A 23,701-nucleotide genomic window follows, 5' to 3' on the forward strand; every position below is an offset into this window, starting at 1 on the left:
GAATACGAGCTCTACGGCAGAAATATACCCCGCCCATCCCACCACACATCTGAAGAAGAGGCTAGAACAGGGAACGTTCCATTTAATTCAAACGACCTGACTGCTAGAGTGGTGGCTGGCCCAGCATACTGCATATAATATTAAACGGTCGGACAGCTAGAAACCGTGCACCTGCATATTCCTGACAGCCACGATGGATCCTCCGCCCGCTGATGAACCTAACCTCCAACCGGCTCCTTTCAATCGCCGGAGCAAACCCCAGCTCTCCTGTAATTTATGTCGTCGGAGGAAGTAAGTACCAAATATTTTCAATTATCTGGATGTTAGCTAACCAAATTCTCCGATAGGCTCCGATGCGATCGCAAACAACCCTGTTCAACATGCACCACTCGTGGATTGGCGCTTTCGTGTGCCTATCCAAGCAATCAGGCCTCACAATCGCCTCGGCCACATGGGACCAATAGGGGTCGCCCTCAAGCAACCGTTCAGGACCGCCTGGGTCAGTTGGAGCAGATTGTCGTCTCACTAATGCAGAAGACCACCTCCGATGGCCAAGACCCCCCAGACCAGTATCCCGTCGCATCGGTTACCCAGGATCAGCCCCGGGAAGGCTCGCCGGAAGGGATCATCAGCCCTGAAGATTCTCCGGGGCAGTCTGACGGCGGAAGCGTATGGTTTAGCTCTTCAGATGCCCAGTATGTTGGAGGAACTCATTGGGCCGCCATATTGGATGGGATCGCCGACATTAAGGAGCAACTTGAACGGGAAGACGATGGAAAGATTGAAAAGCCTGCTATGCTGCATACTTTCCTCCTGTATGGAAGTAAATCAGCGAGTAAAGAAGATATTTTGGCAGCTCTGCCTGATAGACCAGCTGTCGATCGCTACATTTCTCAGTATTTTAATCGATTGGACTTGGCGCCATGTAAGCCCCCGACCTGCAATGTGTGAAAATAGACTAATATAGGGCATCATACTCTTTAGCCTGTCTGCACAGTGGTCAATTTTCACGTGAGGTATGCGGAAAAGTTCGCCAAATAACATAACTAGAGCTTGGTTCTAATGGTAATGACTGTAGTATGAGCGGTTTTGGGAGAACCCATCTCAGACCTCGATCATATGGCTGGGTCTTCTTTTCTCTATGATATGTCTCGCGGTGCTGGCTTCAAGTGCAGCAGACTCCAGCTCATCTTCCGGAGATCGCGATCCATTGGTGGATATGTACCGCGAAAAGATAGTACAATGTCTTATTCTGGGCGAGTACACCAAATCCGGGCGCTACGTCTTCGAAACTCTTTACCACTACTTGACTATCGAGTATTCCATCCGGAAGGATGCTGATCGGGACATCTGGATAATTTCCGGAATCTCAGTCAATATAGCCCTGCGTATGGGGTACCACCGGGATCCTTCGCACTTGCCGGGGATATCCCCATTTGCAGGAGAGATGCGCCGGCGGGCATGGGCCACCATCCTGCAGGGGGATATCCTGATCTCCACCCAGATGGGCATGCCACGAATGATCAAGGATTGGCAATGTGACACCATAGAACCCCGCAATCTGAATGACTCGGACTTTGATGAGGATTGCCTCGAGCTTCCCCCATCTAGGTCAGAGACCGAGATCACCACGGTTTCACATATTGTTGCTCGGCGTCGTATCTTTGCCGCCTTAGGTGTGATCGTCGATTTTACTGCCTCGGTGCGACCAGTGGTCTACGACGAGGTAATGCGACTAGATCGCATTCTGCATGATGCGGAGGCGACTGTCCCCGGTTATCTCCGCATGAAGGCCATGGCGGCGGCGGTGACTGATCCCCCGCAAGTGATTATGCATCGTCTTTTCCTCAGACTGATGTTCCACAAGGGACAGATCATGTTACACTGCAAGTATTTAAGCCCCGACCTAGCCTCATATTCCGATGGTCAGACATCATATTCCTACTCGCGCACCTCTTGCATAGAGGCAGCCTTAGGTATTTTAGAGATCCAGGGAATATGCGACGAGGAAACTAGCCCGGATGGCCAGCTTTATATGATACGATGGCGAGCTTCCTCATTCATGAAGCATGAGTTTCTGACAGCTACCATGCTACTGTGCTTTCTTGCGCGACAGAGACACAGTAGCTCAGACACTCTTACCGATGGCCACAACTTGGACCAAATTATGGGAGCGCTAACAAGAGCACACGGTATCTGGATGCGATCAAGGAATTCATCGGCAGAAGCAAAGACAGCAGCAGATACTCTTGGCATTATTTTGGCTCAACGTTCGGGTGATTGTAATATAGGCGCAGAGTGCCAGGGTATAAACACTGATTTTGCCCTAAATTCAGGTCAGTTAGCCGTCATTTCCCCCTCTATCCTTACTTACGATGTATCAGATCTACCTATGCCCTTTCCCACCGGTGGAATCAATGGAAATGGTCTCGAGGAGAACCTGTATTATGGATTCCCTTTCATGGGCTCTAGTCAGATGTTCCCAGGCTCAGGCATGATGATGGATCCGAACTTCGCATGGCAATGGTAGAAGGTTTGTTGCAACTATGTTCCTCTACAAACATGCCACTCACTAGAAAATAGTGGGTCAAAATCAAACTACGGCAGGATTAAGCCTAGAGCATGCATGCATAGTGTGGAGTTCGGTGTGTTGTTGTGTTCGGAATTTTTCGGTGGGATATCAGCTTAGCTGGTATGGCCCCAAATTCGCTCAAGCCTCATGAGACGACCAACATACCACGAAGACAACGAAACATGTGTATATAATGAACAAGTTTTCCTTATTGTCAATCAACAACCTCAACAATCATTTTGTACTCTCGCAGCTTATCGGTTTCTTCAACACGAATTGATATAAACGCCTCTTGCCCTCCATGCCGGAACCAATTGCCATCATTGGAACCGCCTGCCGATTTCCAGGAGGGTGTGATAGCCCAAGCAAGCTATGGGAGCTGCTGAAAAACCCTCGCGACATTTCCAAAAAGGTTCCTCTCGACCGTTTCAACGTTGATCATTACTACCATCCTGAGGCAACCCACCATGGTACCACGAACGCCACCAAGTCCTACTTTCTTGAGGAGAACGTAGCCCAGTTTGATGCGCCATTCTTCAATATACAGCCGATGGAGAGCGATGCGGTTGATCCACAGCAGCGTCTACTTCTAGAGACTGTGTATGACTCCATTTGCACCGCGGGTCTGCCTATGGAGAACCTCCGTGGTTCCTCCACCGCCATCTATGTTGGTATGATGTGCGATGATTGGGCCTCGATGGTGGCAAGTGATGTCGAGACCCTGCCAACCTATACGGCTACTGGTTTAGCTCGGAGTATCGTGTCCAACCGGATCTCATACGTCTTTGACTGGCATGGTCCCTCGATGACCATCGATACGGCCTGTTCCTCCAGCCTTGTTGCCGTGCATCAGGCCGTGCAGAGCCTGCGCAGCGGTGAATCCTCTCTGGCTGTAGCGGCCGGAACTAATTTGATTCTCAGCCCTAGTGAGTACAGACCCTCTCATTGACTGAGTTGCGACTAATACTATAAGACATGTATGTTACTGAGACAAACCTGCGAATGCTGTCGCCAAGTGGAAGGTGCGCGATGTGGGATCGGGCTGCCGATGGCTATGCCCGTGGCGAGGGCGTTGCTGCCGTAGTCTTGAAGACCTTGAGCCAGGCTCTTGCCGATGGAGATCACATCGAGTGTATCATTCGTGAGACTGGGGTCAATCAGGATGGTCGCACTACCGGACTCACTATGCCAAGTAATATTGCGCAAACCTCACTTATTCGCGACACCTACAGCCGAGCTGGGCTGGACATCAATGAGCCTCGCGATCGTCCCCAATTTTTCCATGCACACGGAACTGGAACTCAGGCCGGTGACCCCCAAGAGGCGGAGGCCATATCGACAGCACTATTTCCCGATGGCTTGCAGAATGACACAAAGCTCCTGGTGGGTTCAATCAAGACTGTGATTGGGCACACTGAAGGCTCAGCTGGCCTAGCCTCGTTAATTGGGTCCTCACTCGCCATGAAGCATGGTATCATACCGCCTAACCTTCACTTTAGTCAATTAAGCGACAAAGTCGCGCCATTTTACTCACATTTACACATCCCAACTGAGCCTGTGCCCTGGCCGGAGCTGGCTTCCGGTCAGGTCAAGCGGGCGAGTGTCAACAGCTTTGGTAAGGCAATTTCGATTGATATCATGTCAATTGCTGACTCTAGTAGGTTTTGGTGGAACCAATGCCCACGCCATCATTGAAAGTTTTGAGCAAGCTTCTGAAAAGACATCGGAACTTCATTCAGTGATTAATGTCACACCACTGCTGTTTTCTGCAGCTTCAGAGAAGAGCCTTCGGAACATGCTCGCCACGTATTCAAGCTACCTATCCGCCAACCCTGCGGTTAATCTCCATGATCTGGCAAGTACTCTGAGCACGCGCCGCTCGACACTACCCTACCGAGCATATGTTCCAGTCCACGAAAATGAGGGGCTACCTGGTCAGCTGAACAGTATGGCGAATGACTCTCCTAATGAGTCGGAGCTGAGCATTCGTCGCCCCCAGGTCAATAATCCAGCTATCCTTGGTGTGTTTACCGGACAGGGAGCGCAGTGGCCGCGGATGGGAGCCTGTCTCATCGAGACCTCAACTTTTGCCCAACAAAGAATTGCCTCGCTTGACTCGATTCTCCAAAGCCTACCTACAGAGGACCGCCCCGCCTGGACAATCAAGGAGCAGCTGCTTGCCGGCAATGAGACTTCGCGCGTGGCAGAAGCAGCAGTATCACAGCCTCTGTGCCTTGCTATTCAGGTTGTGCTGGTAGATATTCTTCGTGCTGCGGGCGTTCACTTCAAAGCTGTCGTGGGCCACTCGTCCGGCGAGATTGGAGCTGCCTACGCTGCGGGTCTCCTGTCTGCCGAGGATGCTGTTCGCATCGCATACTATCGTGGCCTACACGCGAAGCATGCGTCATCGCCAAATGGCGAGAAAGGTGCCATGATGGCTGTTGGTGCTTCGCAGCAAGAAGCCCTGGAAATATGCGCCGACCCACGCTTCAAAGGTCGTATTCAGGTCGCGGCAGTGAATTCCAGTTCTAGTATCACCCTATCCGGCGATGAGGCCACCGTTGATGAGGTTCTTGAGGTGCTGAAGACCGAGCAGAAGTTTGTGAGAAAGCTGAAGGTTGACACTGCCTATCACTCAGCGCACATGCTACCCTGTGCAGAGCGTTACCTACAATCCATGAAGTCCTGCGGGATACTTCCAAGCGATGGGACAGGTCCTGTGTGGTTTTCTAGTGTTACCGAGGGACAAAGAATGTCCAAGGCAAATCTCACAGAAAGCTACTGGGTTGATAATATGTGCAACACGGTGTTATTCTCTGGTGCAGTCGGTCAAGCTGCTTCGGAGGCTGGACCATTCGACATGACCATTGAAATTGGTCCACACCCAGCACTGAAGGGTCCAGCAACATCTACACTTGAGGAGTTTGGATGTGAAGCCCCCTACACAGGTCTTCTGTCTCGAGCCAAACACGATGTCCACGAACTGTCCGCGAATCTTGGTTTTACCTGGATGCATCTTGGGTCCGGAAGCATTAAATTCGATGCGGTCGACAAGCTCTTGTCTGGCTTTGAAGCAAACAGGCAGGTTCTCACCACTTTGCCATCATATCCCTTTGACCACCAACGCGAATATTGGGCTGGGTCCCGTGTATCTAACCACCATAAGTTCCGCCGAACCCCCCCAAACCCACTGCTTGGTACGCAATGTTCCGAAGCGGGCACTACCCAGGACTTTCAATGGAGAAACATTCTTCGTCCGAGCGAGATATCTTGGCTCAGTGGGCATCGGCTGCAGGGTCAAATGGTTTTCCCGGCCACGGGTTACGTGTCTATGGCCATTGAAGCAACGAAGCAGCTCACCACCCAGAAAGATATTACTTGTATCAGGGTTGCTGATCTTGAAATCGCTCGCGCAATTGCTTTCGGTGATGATGGAGCTAGTATCGAAGTTCTCTTCAATGCAACGGTAGTGGAGACAACTGAAAAAACCATGACCGCCAAGTTCGCATGCTACTCTATATCAAATACTGATGGAAATGCGGTCCTAAACGCGAAAGGAAAGATCATTGCAGATTTCGGCAGGTCTAGTCTAGCGACACTCGGAACATACGAGTCAGATCCCTTCAATCTGGTTACCGTTGAAGACACGGAGTTCTACCGCTGCCTCACTAAGATTGGCTATGATTACTCCGAGCCCTTCCGCGGGGTTTCGCACATTCAGCGCAAGCCAGGATATGCCACCGGTCTGATCGAGGACCAGTCTGACCTCTTATGGGAGGATAATGTTACCTTCCATCCGGGAATGCTTGACACCGCCCTCCAAACCGTTTTCGCGGCATGGGCTTTCCCCGACGATGGCCAGATCTGGTCCCTTCACGTTCCCACTCGGATCGACTCGCTGGTATTCAATCCCCACTTCAGCCCTCTCGCTTTGGGCAAGCAAGGCTCCTTCAAATACGAAACATTCATTCGCAGCAACATCCAAGGAAGCGTCACTGCAGATATCCACCTATACACCCCAGATGGCAAGAACTCATGCGTTCAGATTGAAGGTGCATGCCTCGTTCCATTCTCTCCAGCGTCTCCTAAAGACGACCTGCCACTATTCTCAAGCTTCAAGATGAAACTTGCCGTTCCGGATGGACAGCTTGCAGCAATGGGCGAGATGATCTCACCTTACGAAGCACAGGTTTACAAGGACATTGACCGTATCGCTTTCTGGTATATCCGAAATGCGGCCGAAATTATTACCCCAGAAGAGCGTGATCAGATTCTGCCCCATTTTAGATACTTTATGCGATGGTGTGATCGAATGATTGGTATGGTCTCTCAGGGTGAACATCCTAAGGTGCCCCCTGAATGTCTCAACGATGGGAGAGCAGACATCATTGAAGTGCTGAGCAAGTAAGTGAAGGACTTTTATTTTACCTAGTCTTCATCAAAGGGGCTACATTGGATACACAACTGATTGATTTGCATTAGATATGTCGGCCGCAAAGATATCCGCTTTGTTGAGGTCGTCGGCGAACATCTGGTTGAAGTCATCCGCAGCGGTACCAGCATGCTAGAACATATGAATCAAGACGGGCTGATGCTCGCGCTTTACGAAAATGGACTGGCAGCTGGACCAAATAACCGCTGGCTGAGTCGAATCGTCGCCCAAATCGCGCACCGGTATCCGGGAATGCATATTTTTGAGATCGGTCAGTCTTGATGCTTCTGCATATCAAATTATCATCTAGCGGAAGACCTAACTTGCTATAGGAGCTGGAACGGGTGCATCGACAAAGACAATCTTGCCTGAAGTTGGCTCAGCGTTTGGAACATATACTTTCACTGACGTGTCCAGTGGTTTCTTCCCCGAAGCCGAGGAGCGCTTCAAGGATTATTCTAACCGTATGATCTTCAAGACTTTCAACACTGAATTCCCACCAAGTGAGCAAGGATTTACTGAAGGCCAGTATGATGTCGTTATTGCTGCCAATGTTCTGCATATTTCCGCTGATATGGAGCAAACCATGGCGAATGTACGCCGGCTGCTGAAGCCCGGTGGCTACTTGCTCACCTTGGAGGTAACAAATTGCGAACTTCTCTTCAGTGGTATGACCATGGGGACCCTGCCAGGCTGGTGGGCGGCGGCGGAGACTGGACGACCGTGGGGTCCCAGCTTGACACTGCCTCAGTGGGACTCTGTGCTCCAGAAAACAGGCTTCTCGGGCATTGATACAGTGACCCCCGATATCAGCGTGTCTCTTCCCGTCACAGTATTTGTTTCCCAGGCCGTTGATGATCGAGTCGCTCTCCTCCGCAACCCTCTTTCATTGCCAACCGAGGATAACTTGGGCACCCTGGTTATTATTGGCGGCACGACACTATCAGTCTTCGGACTTGTTGAGGAGGTTATGACTAATGTATCTCGTTTGTTCTCTGCAGTCATGATGTTTGAGATTGTTGAAGATTTGATGATTTCTAGCTCCGAGGTACCTCATGGGGTTTGCATTCTCTGCCTGACTGACCTTGATGAGCCGTTTATGAGGACATTGACGCCGCAGAAGTTTACTAGCTTACAGCAAATGTTTGACGTAGCGGGGACTTTGCTCTTGGTTTCCCGCGGCTCCAGGGCGGATGAACCATATTCCATGATGCTGGTGGGCATCGGGCGAACCATCAAGACGGAATATCCGAATATCAATCTTCAACTGATCGACATTGAAGCTGTCGATGGGTCAACAGCCAATACCCTGTCTGAAGCTCTGCTTAGGCATCATCTTCTGAGGCAATGGCGATCTAACAAAGAAGCCCTTCTCTGGTCCTCAGAGCCTGAGGTTGTTATGCAGGATCAACGCGCGCTCATTCCGAGACTGTTGCCCAGCACCGACAAAAACCAGCGTTACAACTCTCACAGACGCGCCATAACCAAAGAGATCGACCCCAGACAGACGGCTATTAGGATGATCCAGAATGGACTGACATTTGACGTCCAAGATGTCTCACCGTTGCAACTTCCCGATACTCCATCATCAGAATGTGTTACAATCCGCATCGTTCTCTCCTCATTCCAATCTCTCAAGGTTGGAAGCGCTGGCTTCCTCCGTCTCATCTACGGTGTGACTTCTTCCTCCGAGCCAGTTTTCGCGCTTTCATCCTCTACCCAGTCCCCAGCAGTTGTACCATCGAAGTGGTGTGTACCAGTCGCAGGCCTTGCTATGGGTCCTAGTCCCTCGTCCTTCCTTACTTCCGTCGCTGCCAATATCTTGGCGGAGGCGGTTCTGAAATCTGTGCCAGGTGATGGAGTGCTCTTGGTGCGGGAGGCAGACGAGCCGTTCAGATCTTATCTTGTGCATAGGGCAGAGTCATTGGGTGTCAGGGTTGTTTTTATCACCAGTCAGGACAACAAAGACACCCCCGACAGCTTCTATATCCACCCGAGGCTTTCGCAGCATAAATTGAAGCAGCTCCTTCCAACAGATGTCTCCGTCTACGCTGATCTCTCTAGGGGTGCTGAAACAGATTCCCTATCTGAACTGATCGACAAGTGCCTCCCGTCTCAATGCATCCACATAAAGCGAAGCTCTCTCCTCAATAATGATATCGCTGATCCCCATCCGCGCTTTGGTGACATGATCAGTCAGCTTCTTCAGCAGGCAATCCAAACTTGCACATATCCCGCAGAGGCCATCACAATTCCTCTGAGTCAAGTCTCCGATCATTCTGTGTTGGAGCCCTTGACCGTGGTTGACTGGTCGATCGAATCTGTTCCCGTCAAAGTTCAGCCAATCGATTCAGGTATTATCTTCAGACCCGATCGAACATACTTCTTTGTTGGTATGGCTGGCGAGCTGGGTCAGTCCCTATGCGAGTGGATGATTTTCCACGGAGCCAAGTACATCGTCTTGAGTAGCCGGTCTCCAAGGGTCAACCCGAAGTTCATCGAGGCGATGGCGCAGCAAGGAGCTACAGTCAGAACATTGCCGCTGTCAGTAAAAGATTCTTCCCCCTTTATTCCATAGACTAACCAAATACAGGGATATTACAAGCCGAAGGTCACTCTGGTCTTGCTACGGAGAGATTAGCCGCACCATGCCCGCCGTTGGTGGCGTCGTCAACGGTGCCATGATCCTTCAAGACAGTGTTTTCGAAAACATGACTCACGAGCAGTTCCTCAGAGTTATCAAGCCTAAGGTCGAAGGCACTAAGCTATTGGATGAACTGTTCCATGACACGCCACTGGACTTCTTCATTGTCACTTCTTCTATCACCGCAGCCATCGGCTTCGGCGGACAGAGCAATTACTCGGCAGCGAACACTTTTATGACCTCCCTCATGTACCAGCGCAAGAAGAGAGGAGTCCCTGGTTCCGCTATGGACATAACGGGTGTTCATGGTGTTGGCTACGCCGCCCAGGAGGATAACTTTGACTTTGAGTATTTCACTACACTCGGCTACAACAATATGTCGGAGAAGGACTTCTGCATACTCTTTGCAGAGGCAATTCTCTCCGGTCGACCAGACTCACTTGACGAGGCTGAGATTGTATCTGGTGTTAATTACGTGTCACCCGACTTGGATGTTCCCCAGACCCATACCAGAGACATCAAATTCTCCCATTACATCCTGACTACGGAAGAAGGATCCAACGTCGGCGGCGGCAAGGCTGCCGCACAAGTGCGGGTACAGTTGCAGGGAATGACAAGCGAAGATGCAATTTATGAGATTGTTAAAGGTAAGTCACTAAGTGCATGAAACGACCGGGAGCTTGGCTAATTGTATAACAGACTCCTTTGTCGTGAATCTCAAAAAGGTTCTCCAGATCTCGGCCGACGAGGACGTTAATCTCTCGACGCCTCTTGTGGAGCAGGGGCTAGACTCACTTGTGGCTGTGATGGTCCGCTCGTGGTTTTTGAAAGAGATAGAGGTTGATATTCCGGTTTTAAAGATCCTTGACGGCAGCTCGATTTCTGATCTCATCCAACTTGCCATTTCCAAAATACCTGCATCTATCACTTGTGCAGAGGAGACGAAGAGCTACGCTGACACCCCCAGCGCGTCGTCGTCGTCTCCACCGCCACTCGAAAAGTCCAGGTTTAACCGTGCCGCCTCTGAGACACCTAGTGACTCTACATCCAGCTACTCACCACTGCAAACTCCAGATGAAAGTCTAACATCATCCGTCGAACTATTGACTCCAGCCGAGCTCCTTGATTCCAAAGAACTAGGGGGGCCAGATGGATTAGCCAGGTCGGAACGAGACTTGATAATTCACTCCTCCCGTATCGTAAGGGAGCCTATGTCTTTTGGGCAAGCCAGGTTCTGGTTCCTGCATCATTTCTTGAAGGATAAGACACCATTCAACTTTTCGACATCTGCACGCCTAACAGGTCACCTCCGGATCTCGGCCTTTGAACGAGCTCTGAACACCTTGGTTCAGCGACACGAGAGTCTACGTACTAGATACCTCTGGTCGGATGGAGACACCGGCACACCGATGCAGGAAATTATCTCCCGTCCTCTACTAAAATTGGAGACCAAACGCATATATTCAGATGCTGATGCAGTCGACGAACTGGAGAGGTTGCAGAACCACGAATATGATCTGGAAGACTGGGGATCTGTCAGAGCTATTCTCCTTACTCTCTCTGATACTGTTCACTACTTCCTCATCGGCTGTCATCATATTGCCCTGGATGGACAAAGCATGCACCTTCTTTTCTTGGAGCTCGACGGTTTGTACAACGGGAAAGCTCTTCCTCAGATCACAGATGCCTCGCAATACAGAATGTTCGCTAGCAGACAGAAAGAAGACTACGAATCTGGGGTAATGCAGGCTGACATCGATTTCTTCCGTGATATCATTCGTGAAAGTCCGGGTGCAATTGACCCATTTTCGTTCTCGCACCTCTCGAAGCGGAAAGTTTTGGATAACTACCGGTGAGTTTGACAATGGCATCGAGGTGAAGATTTTCTAACATTGGTGTAGGCAACATCGTGTGTCGACCCGGCTAGAAGCTGGGTTAGCTAGCAAGGTCAAGCAAATTGCCCGCAAGCTTCACAGCACGAATTTCCATTTCTACCTCACTATTCTCCAAGCGCTCGTCTTCCGACTCCTTCCCGACACCAACGAATTCTTTGTCGGAATCGCGGACTCGAACCGAGTAGACAAAGACTCCATCAACACGATCGGCTGTCTCGTGAATCTGCTACCGCTCAAATTCAACCGGGCAGAGTCATCCAAACTCGATCAAGGCGTCAAGCTCACCCGGAGCAAGGTCTATTCTGCTCTCCAGCACTCGCGGGTCCCATTCGATGTTCTTGTGAATGAGCTCGGAATCGACCGTTCCGCCATGCACACCCCAATCTTCCAGATCTTCATGGATTACCGGCTGAGCGACCACGAGAAATCGCGCCTTGCCGGTTGCGACGCGGACCTTTCTTGGAATAACGCCGCTACAGGTTATGATTTGCAACTGGAGGTGCTCGATACCGTTGCTGGAGAGTCGCTGGTCGTTTTGAAAGTGCAAGAAGCCCTCTATTCCAAGGAAGCAGCGGAGTTGCTGCTTGGTGCCTTTGTGAATCTCCTGGAACAGGCCACAAAAAAGCCTGCCGATCATGTTGATCTGTCATCGCCTCAGCTATGGTCAGAGAAAGATATTGATGACGCGTTAGCTGTGGGAAAGGGTTTGTTACACCTCTCCTTCTGTGAGATTACGACTAACCTTCTATAGGCCCGGAACTAGACCTTGAATGGCCAGCAACAGTCGCACACCGCGTCGAGGAGATGGTTAATGCACACCCTGACGTCATAGCCATCAAGGATGGACATGGAAAGGCGCTCACCTATAGCGCAATGTCCGACCGAGTCAACACAATCGCTGCCACCATCCTTGACCATGTCTCTGAGGGTGACAGTGTTGGCGTGTTCCAAGAGCCAAGCGCTGACTGGATTTGTTCGCTACTCGCTATTTTCCGTGTTGGGGCAGCCTATGTTCCCCTAGATCTGAAGAATGGTCTGCAGCGGCTTGCAGGTGCTGTTGACGTCGGCCGCCCGCGAGTTATCCTCCATGACAAGTCGACAGAGGCTCAAGTGCCGGATCTTCAGGCAGCAGAGGCAGTCATCGTCAACGTTTCTGATATCCACACGAGCCCCGGTGCCAAAGTACCTAACAGAGCCCGGGCAGAGTCCACTGCAGCTATTCTGTTCACCAGCGGGTCCACGGGTGTCCCCAAGGGCATTGTATTGCCCCATTCCTGCTTTGCAGCGAATGCCGAGGCAGTCAAAGAACCTGAGAACGCTGGTCCGATCGTGGTTCTCCAACAAATCGCCCTCAGCTTTGACTTCTCTCTGCATCAAATCTTCACGGCTCTTGCCAACGGGGGAACCCTCTGCGTGGCTTCGTCTGAGCAACGCAGTGACCCGTATGAAATTACCAAGATCATGGAGCAAGAGGAAATTACCCATACCCTGGCCACACCGACCGAATATGGTATGTGGTTCGACGCGGGGTCGGACATTCTTTCTCGGTGCTCTTCCTGGAAATTGGCGCTTGTCGGTGGTGAAGCCTTGCCAAAGTCAATTGTTCGACGCTTCCGGGATTTGAACTCGAGTAGCCTCAAGCTCTGCGATTTCTATGGCCCTGTGGAGGCCACTATTGCCCTTACGAAAGGCGAAGTCGATTTTGCGCTTGCTGATACTGAACAACCAATTCCAGTCGGAAGCGTTCTCCCCAACTACTCTGTCTGCATCCTAGATGAAGCGTTACAGCCTCTACCGATTGGTGTTCCCGGGGAAATTGTCGTTGGCGGGCCCGGAGTCGCGGCAGGATACCTCGGGCAAGAAGAGCTTACAAACGAGAAGTTCATCCCCGTTCCAAGCAACATGCAGGATAAACGCTCTGAGTCGCATGGGTGGAACAGACTATATCGGACCGGTGACCGTGGGCGCCTCAACAAGGATGGCACCCTCATCTATGAGGGCCGGATCAACGGGGACGATCAGATTAAGCTTCGTGGCATCCGCATCGAGTTGGGAGAGATCGAGAATGCTATTTTGAAAGTCGCAGGTAGCAAGGTCTCTCAGGCAGTTGTCGCCGTCCACGGCGAAGACGCCGAGAAGTTCTTAGTGGCTTATGTTGTTCTTTCATCACAGTCCGAGTCTAGTGACAAGCTTTTCATTGATATCAATGCGGCACTACCCCTCCCCAATTACATGCGACCTTCACTGTTCATTGCCATTGACAGCGTCCCAATGAACGTGCATGGAAAGACCGATCGCAAGGCTCTTTACAATATTCCTCTGCCAGATATTCTGAGCTCAGCTCCCTCTGAGCCAGGTCAGATGAATGGCCAGGAAAAGAAACTCTGTCAATTATGGGAAGAGATATTGGTGGCATCGGGTGCTACCATCAGCGCAGAGACGGACTTCTTCCATGTCGGAGGAAACTCGCTCCTGCTTGTCAAACTCCAAAGACGACTCAAGGAAGCCTTCGGATTTTCGCCACGACTCGCTGATCTCATGAACTCTAGCACATTGGGTGACATGGCGCGCCTTCTAGAAGACACGGGTGCAAGTGTGGTCAACTGGGAGGCTGAAATGTCTGTGCCGGCATCGTGGGCTGATCTTGCACAGAGTGCCACGACCCTTGCGCAAAATAACAACATGACGGTGGTTCTAACAGGAGCAACTGGGTATATCGGTCGCCATCTCCTCCCGTCTCTTCTTGAAAGCCCCCAGGTATCCAGAGTGATCTGTCTTGTCCGTGACAAGACCAAGCTACTCACCAAATCTGAGAAGGTTACGGCCATCTCCTGCAATTTCGCCAATGCCAATCTTGGTCTGACTTCCGATGAGCTCAGCTACTTATCTGATAGTGCCGACATCATGGTGCACTGTGCTGCTAATCGGTCTTTCTGGGATGACTACCAGGCGCTGAGAGCTGTCAACTTCCAGTCCGTCCGTGACATCACTCGTCTGTGTATCCCACGCCGTATACCCCTCCACTTCTTTTCGTCCGGCGCTGTCGCCGACCACGCGGATAAGATGGCTGCCGGGGATGTCTACGATGGCTATTTGACTAGTAAATTGGCGGCCGAAAGGTTCCTTCATACCGTGTCGAAGCAGTTTGATCTTCCAGTGTACCTCCACAGGCCAAGCGCAGCATCGGCAGACACGCCCTACACAGTCGACTCCGTCGTCCAACAAGACTTTGTCGAATGTGCCCAGCGCGTCGGTGCACGGCCCGATCTCGAGGGTGCATCCGGCCACATGGATCTCAGTCCGACGCCCGGCTTCATCGCGAGGACATCCGAAGCTATTCTGACCAAGAGTCAAGATATCAATAGCGATGCGCCCATCTTCGCAGAAGTGCTATACACCCCCAACCACCGGTTCGATATCAAGGGCTCCACTGCTGCTCTGAGCGATAACCCCGTATGGGCATCGCTGCCTGCGATGGATATGCTGCAGTGGATGGGGAAGGCGAAGCAGAACGGGTTCCCATATGTGCTGACAGCCCAGCATATTTTGATGGGTTCGAAGACTGGGCAGGTAGTTACTAGGCGCTAGGTCTTTCGGACTATGATGTTAGAATTTCGTATATTTTATAGATGAATGAGATCTTATTGATCGTGGATTTCTTTTTTTCTATTTCTTGTTCTTGACCTTGCATGTACTCCTTGGTGTTCATAGATCCATCTAGGGGTAGACGATACCGATCGCCCGTGGGCGAATATAGTAGTGGCCATCCATGGGCAATGTCGCAGTCTATCAATTCGAGTATTATACGATTAAACTATCTAGCATACCTATCTAATCGTATAGATCAACTTGGAACATATTCACTCAGCGTCAAAATCGACTGGCCTCTTGGGGTGGACCTCCAAGGGGCCCACAAATGGGCTATGGGCCCAGTCTGTTAAGGCCCAACCCCGGGCCCATTGATCATTCAGGGGGTTCAACTAGTATCTGGTAATCGCTGTATTCTGACCTTCTAGTCATTGTATAGAGTTCAAATTTTTCCGACTTTACAATTATATTAGCTACGTAAGTATATGATTCAATTTTAAATAAAATTCGAGCTTTAGAGGCCGAGATACCGCGGAAAAGTTCAATATTAATGTTCTGATGTAGAATATATATTTGAGATTTATACTATCACTTTCTAAGTGAAGTTTTGTAATTAAAAACTTATCCAAATAACGCGCTTCCTATCATCTTTGAAGTGATATATAAATCTAACTAATAAATGATTTCGAATCGATTCAGATCATAAAATATTACCTTGAACTAATGGCTAAAAACGGGGTGTAAACATAAGGTAATTAGAAGAGTCACGTTTTTCGGAACATTTGTATTGTTTAGGGCTTATATTGGGCCCTAATAATGGGCCATTCAAAGCCCACTGGGCTACACGAAAGGAGGTAGGGTTGCTTGGCAAGAACCGGGTATCTGGGCATATTCCGACAATATTCCGACAATTTATAATCAACGGTGGGATAGTTAAGCCGAGCTCCTATTGTCAATGCTAGTACAAGGTCGCCCTCGGCAAAACAAACAAAACCCTTGCCGTGGTTAAAAGATCAATCATCTGCGAATAGTCGTCAATTCACCCAAGCCCTTCTTTTTCACTCCACGCCATGCCGCAATTACTGCCCTCTGAACACCGTGCTCTTGTTCTTGACAGCCGCGAGTCCGGTTTTCAGATCAAAAATCTGGCAACACCTCAACCAGGTCCCGGGAGCGTTGTTGTCCGCATTGCTGCAGCTGGAATCCTACCTTATCATCGTGAGACCTACAATGGTAAGCGTCCGATGCCATTTCCAACGCCGCTTGTAGGTGGTTTCGGCGCAATTGGTCATATCGCTGCTGTTGGATCTGACGCGACGACTTTGCAAATCGGACAACTTGTCTATGTTGATTGCGTTATACGTGCACGCGATGATCCGGGAAGTTTTTTCTTGTCCGCTATCTATGAGGGGCCGAGTGATGGCAGCAAAAAGTTAATGCGGGACGTTTGGCGGGATGGAACGTTCGCAGAGTACGCCAAGGTACCACTGGAGAACTGCTTTCCACTTGACGAAGCAAGATTGTGTAGCGATTTAGGATATTCACTTCAGGACTTGGTGTATATCGCATTTCTGCTTGTGCCGTATGGTGGGCTCAGGGACATTAAACTCGAGCCGGGCGATACTATCATTATATGCCCAGCAACAGGGTTCTATGGTAGCCTAGGCGTGCAAGTCGCGATTGCGATGGGTGCGAAGGTTATTGCATTGGGTCGCAACACTGAAAAGCTGACCAAATTGAAGGAGGATATCAAAAGCAGGTCGCTAGGGGCGAACATTGAGACCGTACAAATAACAGGCGATGAATATGAGGATATCACTGCTATTAAATCCTATGGTACTGTGGATGCTGTTTTGGATATTACGCCATCGGAGGCGTCTGTATCGACACACACGAGAAGTGCAATAAGAGCATTACGTCGAGGTGGAAGAGTCAGTTTGATGGGATCCACTAAAAACATCGCCGTTTCGGAGATCTTGGTCAACAACATCACACTGAAAGGTGAGTCCCTTGGACGAGTTTACAATACTTTTGCTGAAATTTCATCCGCCCAAAGGAAAAATGATGTATGAACGAGAGACCGTATTACAAATCATCAAAATGCTACAGAATGGTCTATTTCCTCAAGGCAAAGACTTCGTTGACACGAAAGTCTTTCAACTTGGTCATTGGAAGGAAGCTTTTGATGAAGGGGCAAAGCACAATGGTATAGGGAAGTGTGTAGTCTTTGCCCCTTAAACGCACAAGAGTCCTGTTACATGATGGAAACATTATGGCCTGTGATTTTGAGAAGAGAATAAGATATGCATATAAAGCTGCTGGTAGAAGTGCGGTTTAACCAACGAAAAAAAAAAACATACAACAGCTTGAGTATGACCGTGGTCACCTATCGCCTGTCCACGGTAGGCGATGGGCTGTTTGGATTTTCGAGTGCCCGTCTATAACCCCTACGGCCCATGGGTATGCCTGGGTTATGAGCTTTCGACCTAGAGCCAGTCTGGGTTGGGTTCTAGGTCGGGCTTCGACCCAAACTGGGTTATACGGAAGTCTAGTCCTATTCGCCTGATGCTGGCTCAAAAATGTCACATGCCTTTTTGTGTTTGAAATTGGTACGAGGAGTCAAGATCTTTACCTCGTTGATGGTTCCAGAACAAATAGTTAAGGGTACAAACTAGCGGTATTTGAAGAATGATAAGGATCTAGAGGAGTTTTTAAACCGTAATTGATAGGGGCTACCTATGTAATTATGTCTGATATAGTTAAATGTTCTATAGTTAGCTATTCGACAATTTCCCTATTAGGGCATTATAGAGATTAAAAAGATTGTTGGGGAGATATTACAATAACAGCAAGTGTGGCCGAGTGGTTAAGGCGCTGTGTTTAGGTAATCATATAATTGACTACAAATCCGCAGTTCTAACGAGCGTGAGTTAATCTTTTTTTTCTATCTAACTATAGATGGAAAAAAAAAACTAGTACGGAGTACCTATAGGAAGGGAAGGACACGTTAGCGATTTAGGGGCGTGAGAATTATTATAGTGTAGAATAGTGGTAACTATTCAGGTGAATGGGCTGACTAAAGAGTAGGGCGGTCAGATGGGAGGATCTCCTAACGAATCAAAAACAAAAAACATACAACAGTGAGGATTCGCTAGTGGTCATCCACCCAACTACTAACTCACCGGCGTGTGGCTAAACTACAGCAAGTAGTGCGGGGGTGCCACCCGGGTGAGAATGGGGCGAGCGCCGCTTTAGTGCCGACATGTCGCCGAAATCTATTCAGTAAGGATCCCAATCCAACCTTCTCTCCAGAAGAAACGATTCCACTGGAACACCTCTCCAACCCTTCTTTCCTTTTTCCAATTTGAAAAACTCCGGCTCAAAATCGCTGACTTCAGCCCATTTCTCAATCAGCCGACGCCAATAGCAAACCTCGGCCGCTTGGGTAAGATAACGCTCCCGAAACGTTTTGACGTTGTTGTTCGCTATACGCTGGGCATCCTCGTCATGTGTTTGCAGCCATGCTATCTTGGCCTGAAGGTCCGAGAAATCGCGCTTGACCGTAACAAAGTTTTGATCAGGACCCGAAGACTGCATAAGTGGATGTTGATGTTGGATCCAGGCTATCTCATGGGCTACAATCACGCTTCTACAGCTTTGCAAGTATTTCAGCCGACCGGAATATGAATTCCCTTCAGTATGAGCCAAATATTTGTACTCGCAATGCTCGGACATTGAGTTGAGGTCATGTGTCATGCTGTCGTGGTCTTTCCAGTTCAAAGCCTTTACGTCGGCCCATGGTTGATTAGCTGCCACTTCTATGAGTTTCTCTCGCAATTCCAACCCCATGGTTGCGCCCCGCCATAGGATCTTCTGGGTTTTGTTGGACCATGATAAGCCCTCCGCCTCTTCAGCCCATTCGGCTTTCAACTCGACTTCCTTCATTGAACCGGCTTTGGTCTCCGGCCAGGACCAATACCCAAAATCGGGGATAAGCCAAATATTCGTATCCTCCTCCTGGCGAGCATACCCCCAAAGAGCAACCGATTCGATCCGATCATCTGAGTTGAAAGCGAATTCAATATTGGGCAGTTTTTCAGGCGACGATATGATAGCTCGGTGCAAAGAATGGAGCGTAGCAATTTCACGAGAATAGATGTGACCTTCCGTGGCAATCACGTAAAGCTGATGCAAAGGTCTAGAGTTAGAATGACTTTTGTCATCCAAAAAGGCGACAACTGAACAGAGACCCATTTAACTCACTTGTTGGTCGTAAATCATGGCTCGAACATACCCATTCTTTGGGGTGATTGAGTTTATTTCTTTCAAGGTAATTGGACGAGATTGGCGGTCGCGCTTTGCTCGTTCAATTTCATCGAAAAGCGCTGGAAATGCTTGCTCGCATTCCCCTTGGTCAAACAATAAATTATCTTTGTCCCTTTGGTAGTCCCATGTCCCGTTGAATAGGCCACCATAATGCAACTTTCGTCCAGGCACATTACTGCCCACGTTGTGCACAGTGACTGGTTGTCGGTACCAGACGAAAGTCGCCAGAAAGAGGAACGCTGTTATGATAAGGATAGTGCGACGTTTCGTAGTAGCCAAGAAGGCTTCTGAATACCGACTGCGCCACTCCATGAATTGGCGATGTCGTGAAAGAAGATAAAGGGAGCGCAATCAGCAATGAGTGTTGTGAACTCGGCCCAACTGGCGACCGGCGGAACCGCAGTTAGCGTCCATCATTATTTTTAATACAACATAGATAACATGGTTGTAATATATTGTAATTAACGTTTAATTGCCCAAGAAAGGGGATTTGTACCCGAGCGCGGCTACGACGTAGGGGCCAAATGCATAGGACAGGAGAAATACCCACTATTCGAATGACTCGCATAATGATCACCCAGATCCAGGAGGTTGCACTTGATGACCAGATGATACGATCTTTGCCAAGCCTTTAGGTTAGTATGAAGCGTATGTCTTTGTAGACATAGAGGTGCTTCTCAAAAACTCTGATGTATTGACATTTCATCCAAGTCGAACCGAATCACTTTTGGTTTGCTATCATTATTCCGGCGGCCCGGGCCGAGAGGACATTCCGTACAACAGTCGGGGCCCAGCTTCTGTGATCTTCGCTACAAATAACTCGTCAATCTCCACTTTCAGGCCGCCTTTCTCATCTTTGCCGCCCACGCTCACACCGCCCTATCTCGCACGCAAGGTTATCCAGCACGCTTTATACTAGATCACATCCCCCATGGGTTTCCCCCTGACAACTATAACCACAACCTTAACCGTCATCAGAGCCCGACTGAAATGATAAATTTCGCGCGGATCCGCCAGTACCTGGTTCTCGCAACGTGTATACTATTCATCCTGGGCTTACTGCTCTACCTGCGCCCCTACCCGAGTTCAAATCAGTTCAGCAAAACTAAAAGCACGACATCGGGAAATTGGGGTTTATCACCACCAAGCCCGAAGCCAAGTACAGAAGTTCCGCTGGAAGGACGATGGAGTTATCCTCGTGACCGAGATAATTTGCTTCTGACGTCGGACCAGTGCGATGCTGCGTTCCCAGAATTATTCGTTGAAATTGAGCGGGCGAAAAAGGTTAGAGCCTCGAAACCGATTACGATTACTGAGCTTGATTCGATTCAGCCCAAGAACGGATATGTTAGGGCGATGATTTATGATATGCAGGTTTGTACCCCCCACCCCTCCTCCCCAAAATCATCATCTTCTTCCCTTTTTATTATTATATTTTTTATCAAAATAACATTAAGTATAATGCTAATCAGTGCCCCAAAGCTCTATATAATAGCAAAAGAAGGCTCAATTTGGTCCTGTGAATTCGCAACGCTCGCAGCTATAAATCGCGCTCTCGTGACATCCCCGGAGCCTCTTTCCAATATCGAATTTGCCTTTAATACAGATGACCGGATTGAGCCCGTCGCACTATGGGGTTACGCCCGACAAGCAACTGACGAACTGGTATGGTTAATACCAGACTTTGGATTCTAGTCCTGGCCGGAGATAAAAGCTGGATCGACGAAGGAGGTCCTTATGAAAATCGAGCAAGACGAGCAAAACAGCGTAACACAGTGGGCGTCCAAATCAGCAAAATTATTCTGGCGCGGTGTTGTCAGAATGGGGCCTGAGATTCGGGATAAGCTGTTGTCCGTCACGGCGGGGAAAGAATGGGCTGATGTCAAGGAGCTAGGATGGGGTGATGATGAGAGTATGAAGAATGATTATAAAATAATGCCGCAGCATTGTGGATATAAATTTATCGCACAGACAGAGGGAAATAGTTATTCGGGGCGGTTGAAGTATTTACAGATGTGTCGGAGTGTGGTTGTTTCACATACTCTGGATTGGATCCAGCATACCTATCATCTTATGAGAAGAGATGGCCCCGAGCAAAACTTTGTCGAAATTCAGCGGGATTGGGAAGATCTTGAGGAAAAGATATCTTGATTGAGGAAGCATGATGAGGAGGCGAAACGCATTGCGGATAATACTGTTCGCGTCTTTCGGGAGAGGTACTTGACGCAGTCTGCACAGGTTTGTTATTGGAGGAGATTGATTCGGGAGTGGGCTTCTGTTAGTGATTTTGAGCCGGAATTCTATAAAAAAGATGCGGAGGGCAGGGATGTTTGGAGAGGCCTCAGCTGGGAGAGTTTTATGTTGATGCGGAAGATGGAATGGCAGACTTAAGCTAGGTCCTAGGCTACTTTACTATACTCATGATCGTAGCATTCTTACTGAGTCTTCCACTTGATCAATCCTTTGACTGCAATCCTCCCAAAGCGAGCAAAGCCCAGTCACTCTTTTGGTCTAGCGGGTCAATAACCGAGACTATTTTATAATCGCTTACTTTTCTCATAAGAAAAGTTAGGCTTTTTTGGACTTAGGGATATATTGCTGTGCGGCCCGCCTCCGGGTTGATTCAATAACACGACTCCACAATGGCCAAATTCTAATCGCAGCGTTAGCGTGTTGGGATTAACTGGAGAGCGGATCATCCTATCAGAGCAAGTGACGAAATGTAGCGGAGCATTGCGGTACCGAACAGACCGATCTTGAGAAGCGCTATCCCTCTTCTGGGTCTGTATATTCGCAACGGAAAGTTGGATCGGGTAAAGACTTGTCTGGTATAAGTTTATTAATTAAGGGTAAAGGGTAGTAATCTTTCTTAGTTATCGTATTTAACCTCCGAAAGTCTATATAGAAACGAAGACCTCTACTAGGCTTCTTTACTATAAGAATTAGTAAGGTATAAGGGGCGGAACTTAGAATAATAAACCCCTTCTTTAGGTTATTAAGAATATACTTCTTTACTACACTATTTGATTCTCTATATCCTATACTGTTATTCGTACAATAAAGAATATAATTTTCTTCTGGTTTTATCTCTTAATTCTTAATTCTTTACTCTTCTACTGTATTAAAAGTTATAAATAAATACACAGAAATCCTCTCTAAATCTATATAATTTATATATCGTAAGTAAGTTATATTTTCTACCTGTTTGTCTTATTTGGGGACCCTGAGGTTCACCCGCGGGTGACCCTCTTAAGGGTCACACCTCTAGGTGAACGACCCTTAGGGTCGATAACTCGGTCGCTTACCCACCCGCGGGGCGGGTCGGGTGGAGGGTCCGGAGGGTCACCCGCGGGTGAGGGCCAGGTCTACGGCTGAGCGGACAGGAAGCCCTGTTTTCCACACCCTATGGTCGTATATACCAGAAGTTTCGTTGGTGAAGATTATAGCTGGCTATGTACCTATGAATGATAAAAACAGTTAGGTGGTAATCAAACCTTGGAAGAGTAGAAGGATATATACGCGCGACCAGGGGTAAGATAGGTGAGCGTGCTATAGACAGAGTTAGAATTCGATAAAAATCCTGTGAGTCTGTGCAATGCCCAGTCACATTCTTCATCCACAACATACTTTGATTGGCACCAGGAACACCAGTCAAAGAGACTTCATTAGACTGGCACGACAATTTTAGTTCCACTGACATTGGCATTGAGCTTGTCCAGTGCTGCGTTCAGTCCGCCCAGACCGCCACCCCCGATCTGGGTAGTGGATCTGGTGATTACTTCACCCGACTGCAGACCGGCCTTGAGCCAGCCATTGAAGACGTTATCAACATCCTTGCTCCTCGCAGTCTCGTCCATAGCTGGGAAGTTGAAAGTTGTCCGCGTGTTTTCGACCGTAGCTTCGCGACAACACCAGCAGTGTCGGATCCGATCATAGTGGGGTAGATAGAGACAGGAGGTATACCATAGTCCCGCTAGGAATGGTAGTGGGGACTCAAGGCAACGGCCATGGCCTTGATAAAAACATCATTTGGACCGGATTTGGGAGTGGGACGATTGCCAGGAGACAAGGGACCACCTTGCTGGGGGAGAATGGTGGCTTCGTGGTGTCCGGCTATGGTGGATATTTGATGAGTTGGTGGTGTGATTTCTATGATATTTTTCTACTTGAAAGATAGTCTAATCTAATCGGGCGAGTTATGTAGACGGGAACAATGATTGAAGATGAGGTGTATAACCACAGTG

The 23,701-nt window shown here is 49.0% G+C and overlaps 6 protein-coding genes across 6 annotated transcripts; 4 read left to right on the plus strand and 2 right to left on the minus strand.

The window, feature by feature from the left end:
• Positions 1–193: 193 nt before the first annotated feature.
• On the plus strand, positions 194–2,530 carry N7479_009691 (transcriptional regulator family TF; the record flags this gene model as incomplete). Its single annotated transcript, XM_057257384.1, has 4 exons — positions 194–291; positions 348–925; positions 985–1,016; positions 1,079–2,530. The coding sequence occupies 4 exons, from the start codon at positions 194–196 to the stop codon at positions 2,528–2,530; spliced, it is 2,160 nt and encodes a 719-aa protein (XP_057104842.1).
• A 343-nt stretch (positions 2,531–2,873) lies between these two features.
• On the plus strand, positions 2,874–15,131 carry N7479_009692 (uncharacterized protein; the record flags this gene model as incomplete). Its single annotated transcript, XM_057257385.1, has 9 exons — positions 2,874–3,498; positions 3,546–4,187; positions 4,234–6,976; positions 7,055–7,275; positions 7,337–9,548; positions 9,598–10,295; positions 10,348–11,500; positions 11,550–12,247; positions 12,295–15,131. 9 exons carry the CDS (start codon positions 2,874–2,876, stop codon positions 15,129–15,131), a joined length of 11,829 nt encoding a protein of 3,942 aa, XP_057104843.1.
• A 1,070-nt stretch (positions 15,132–16,201) lies between these two features.
• On the plus strand, positions 16,202–17,203 carry N7479_009693 (GroES-like protein; the record flags this gene model as incomplete). The annotated part of the gene is made up of 1 exon (XM_057257386.1): positions 16,202–17,203. The coding sequence occupies one exon, from the start codon at positions 16,202–16,204 to the stop codon at positions 17,201–17,203; it is 1,002 nt and encodes a 333-aa protein (XP_057104844.1).
• Positions 17,204–18,410: 1,207 nt separating this feature from the next.
• N7479_009694 (Lipopolysaccharide-modifying protein) lies at positions 18,411–19,769 on the minus strand (the record flags this gene model as incomplete). The annotated part of the gene is made up of 2 exons (XM_057257387.1): positions 18,411–19,316; positions 19,395–19,769. 2 exons carry the CDS (start codon positions 19,767–19,769, stop codon positions 18,411–18,413), a joined length of 1,281 nt encoding a protein of 426 aa, XP_057104845.1.
• Positions 19,770–20,918: 1,149 nt separating this feature from the next.
• Positions 20,919–21,608, plus strand: N7479_009695 (CAZyme family GT90; the record flags this gene model as incomplete). The annotated part of the gene is made up of 2 exons (XM_057257388.1): positions 20,919–21,122; positions 21,153–21,608. 2 exons carry the CDS (start codon positions 20,919–20,921, stop codon positions 21,606–21,608), a joined length of 660 nt encoding a protein of 219 aa, XP_057104846.1.
• Positions 21,609–23,122: 1,514 nt separating this feature from the next.
• Positions 23,123–23,314, minus strand: N7479_009696 (uncharacterized protein; the record flags this gene model as incomplete). The annotated part of the gene is made up of 1 exon (XM_057257389.1): positions 23,123–23,314. One exon carries the CDS (start codon positions 23,312–23,314, stop codon positions 23,123–23,125), a length of 192 nt encoding a protein of 63 aa, XP_057104847.1.
• Between the last annotated feature and the right edge of the window lie 387 nt (positions 23,315–23,701).

The sequence above is a fragment of the Penicillium vulpinum genome (assembly GCF_028829585.1).
Source record: "Penicillium vulpinum strain IBT 29486 chromosome Unknown utg000004l_segment0_segment0, whole genome shotgun sequence".
Classification (NCBI taxonomy): Eukaryota; Fungi; Ascomycota; class Eurotiomycetes; order Eurotiales; family Aspergillaceae; genus Penicillium; species Penicillium vulpinum.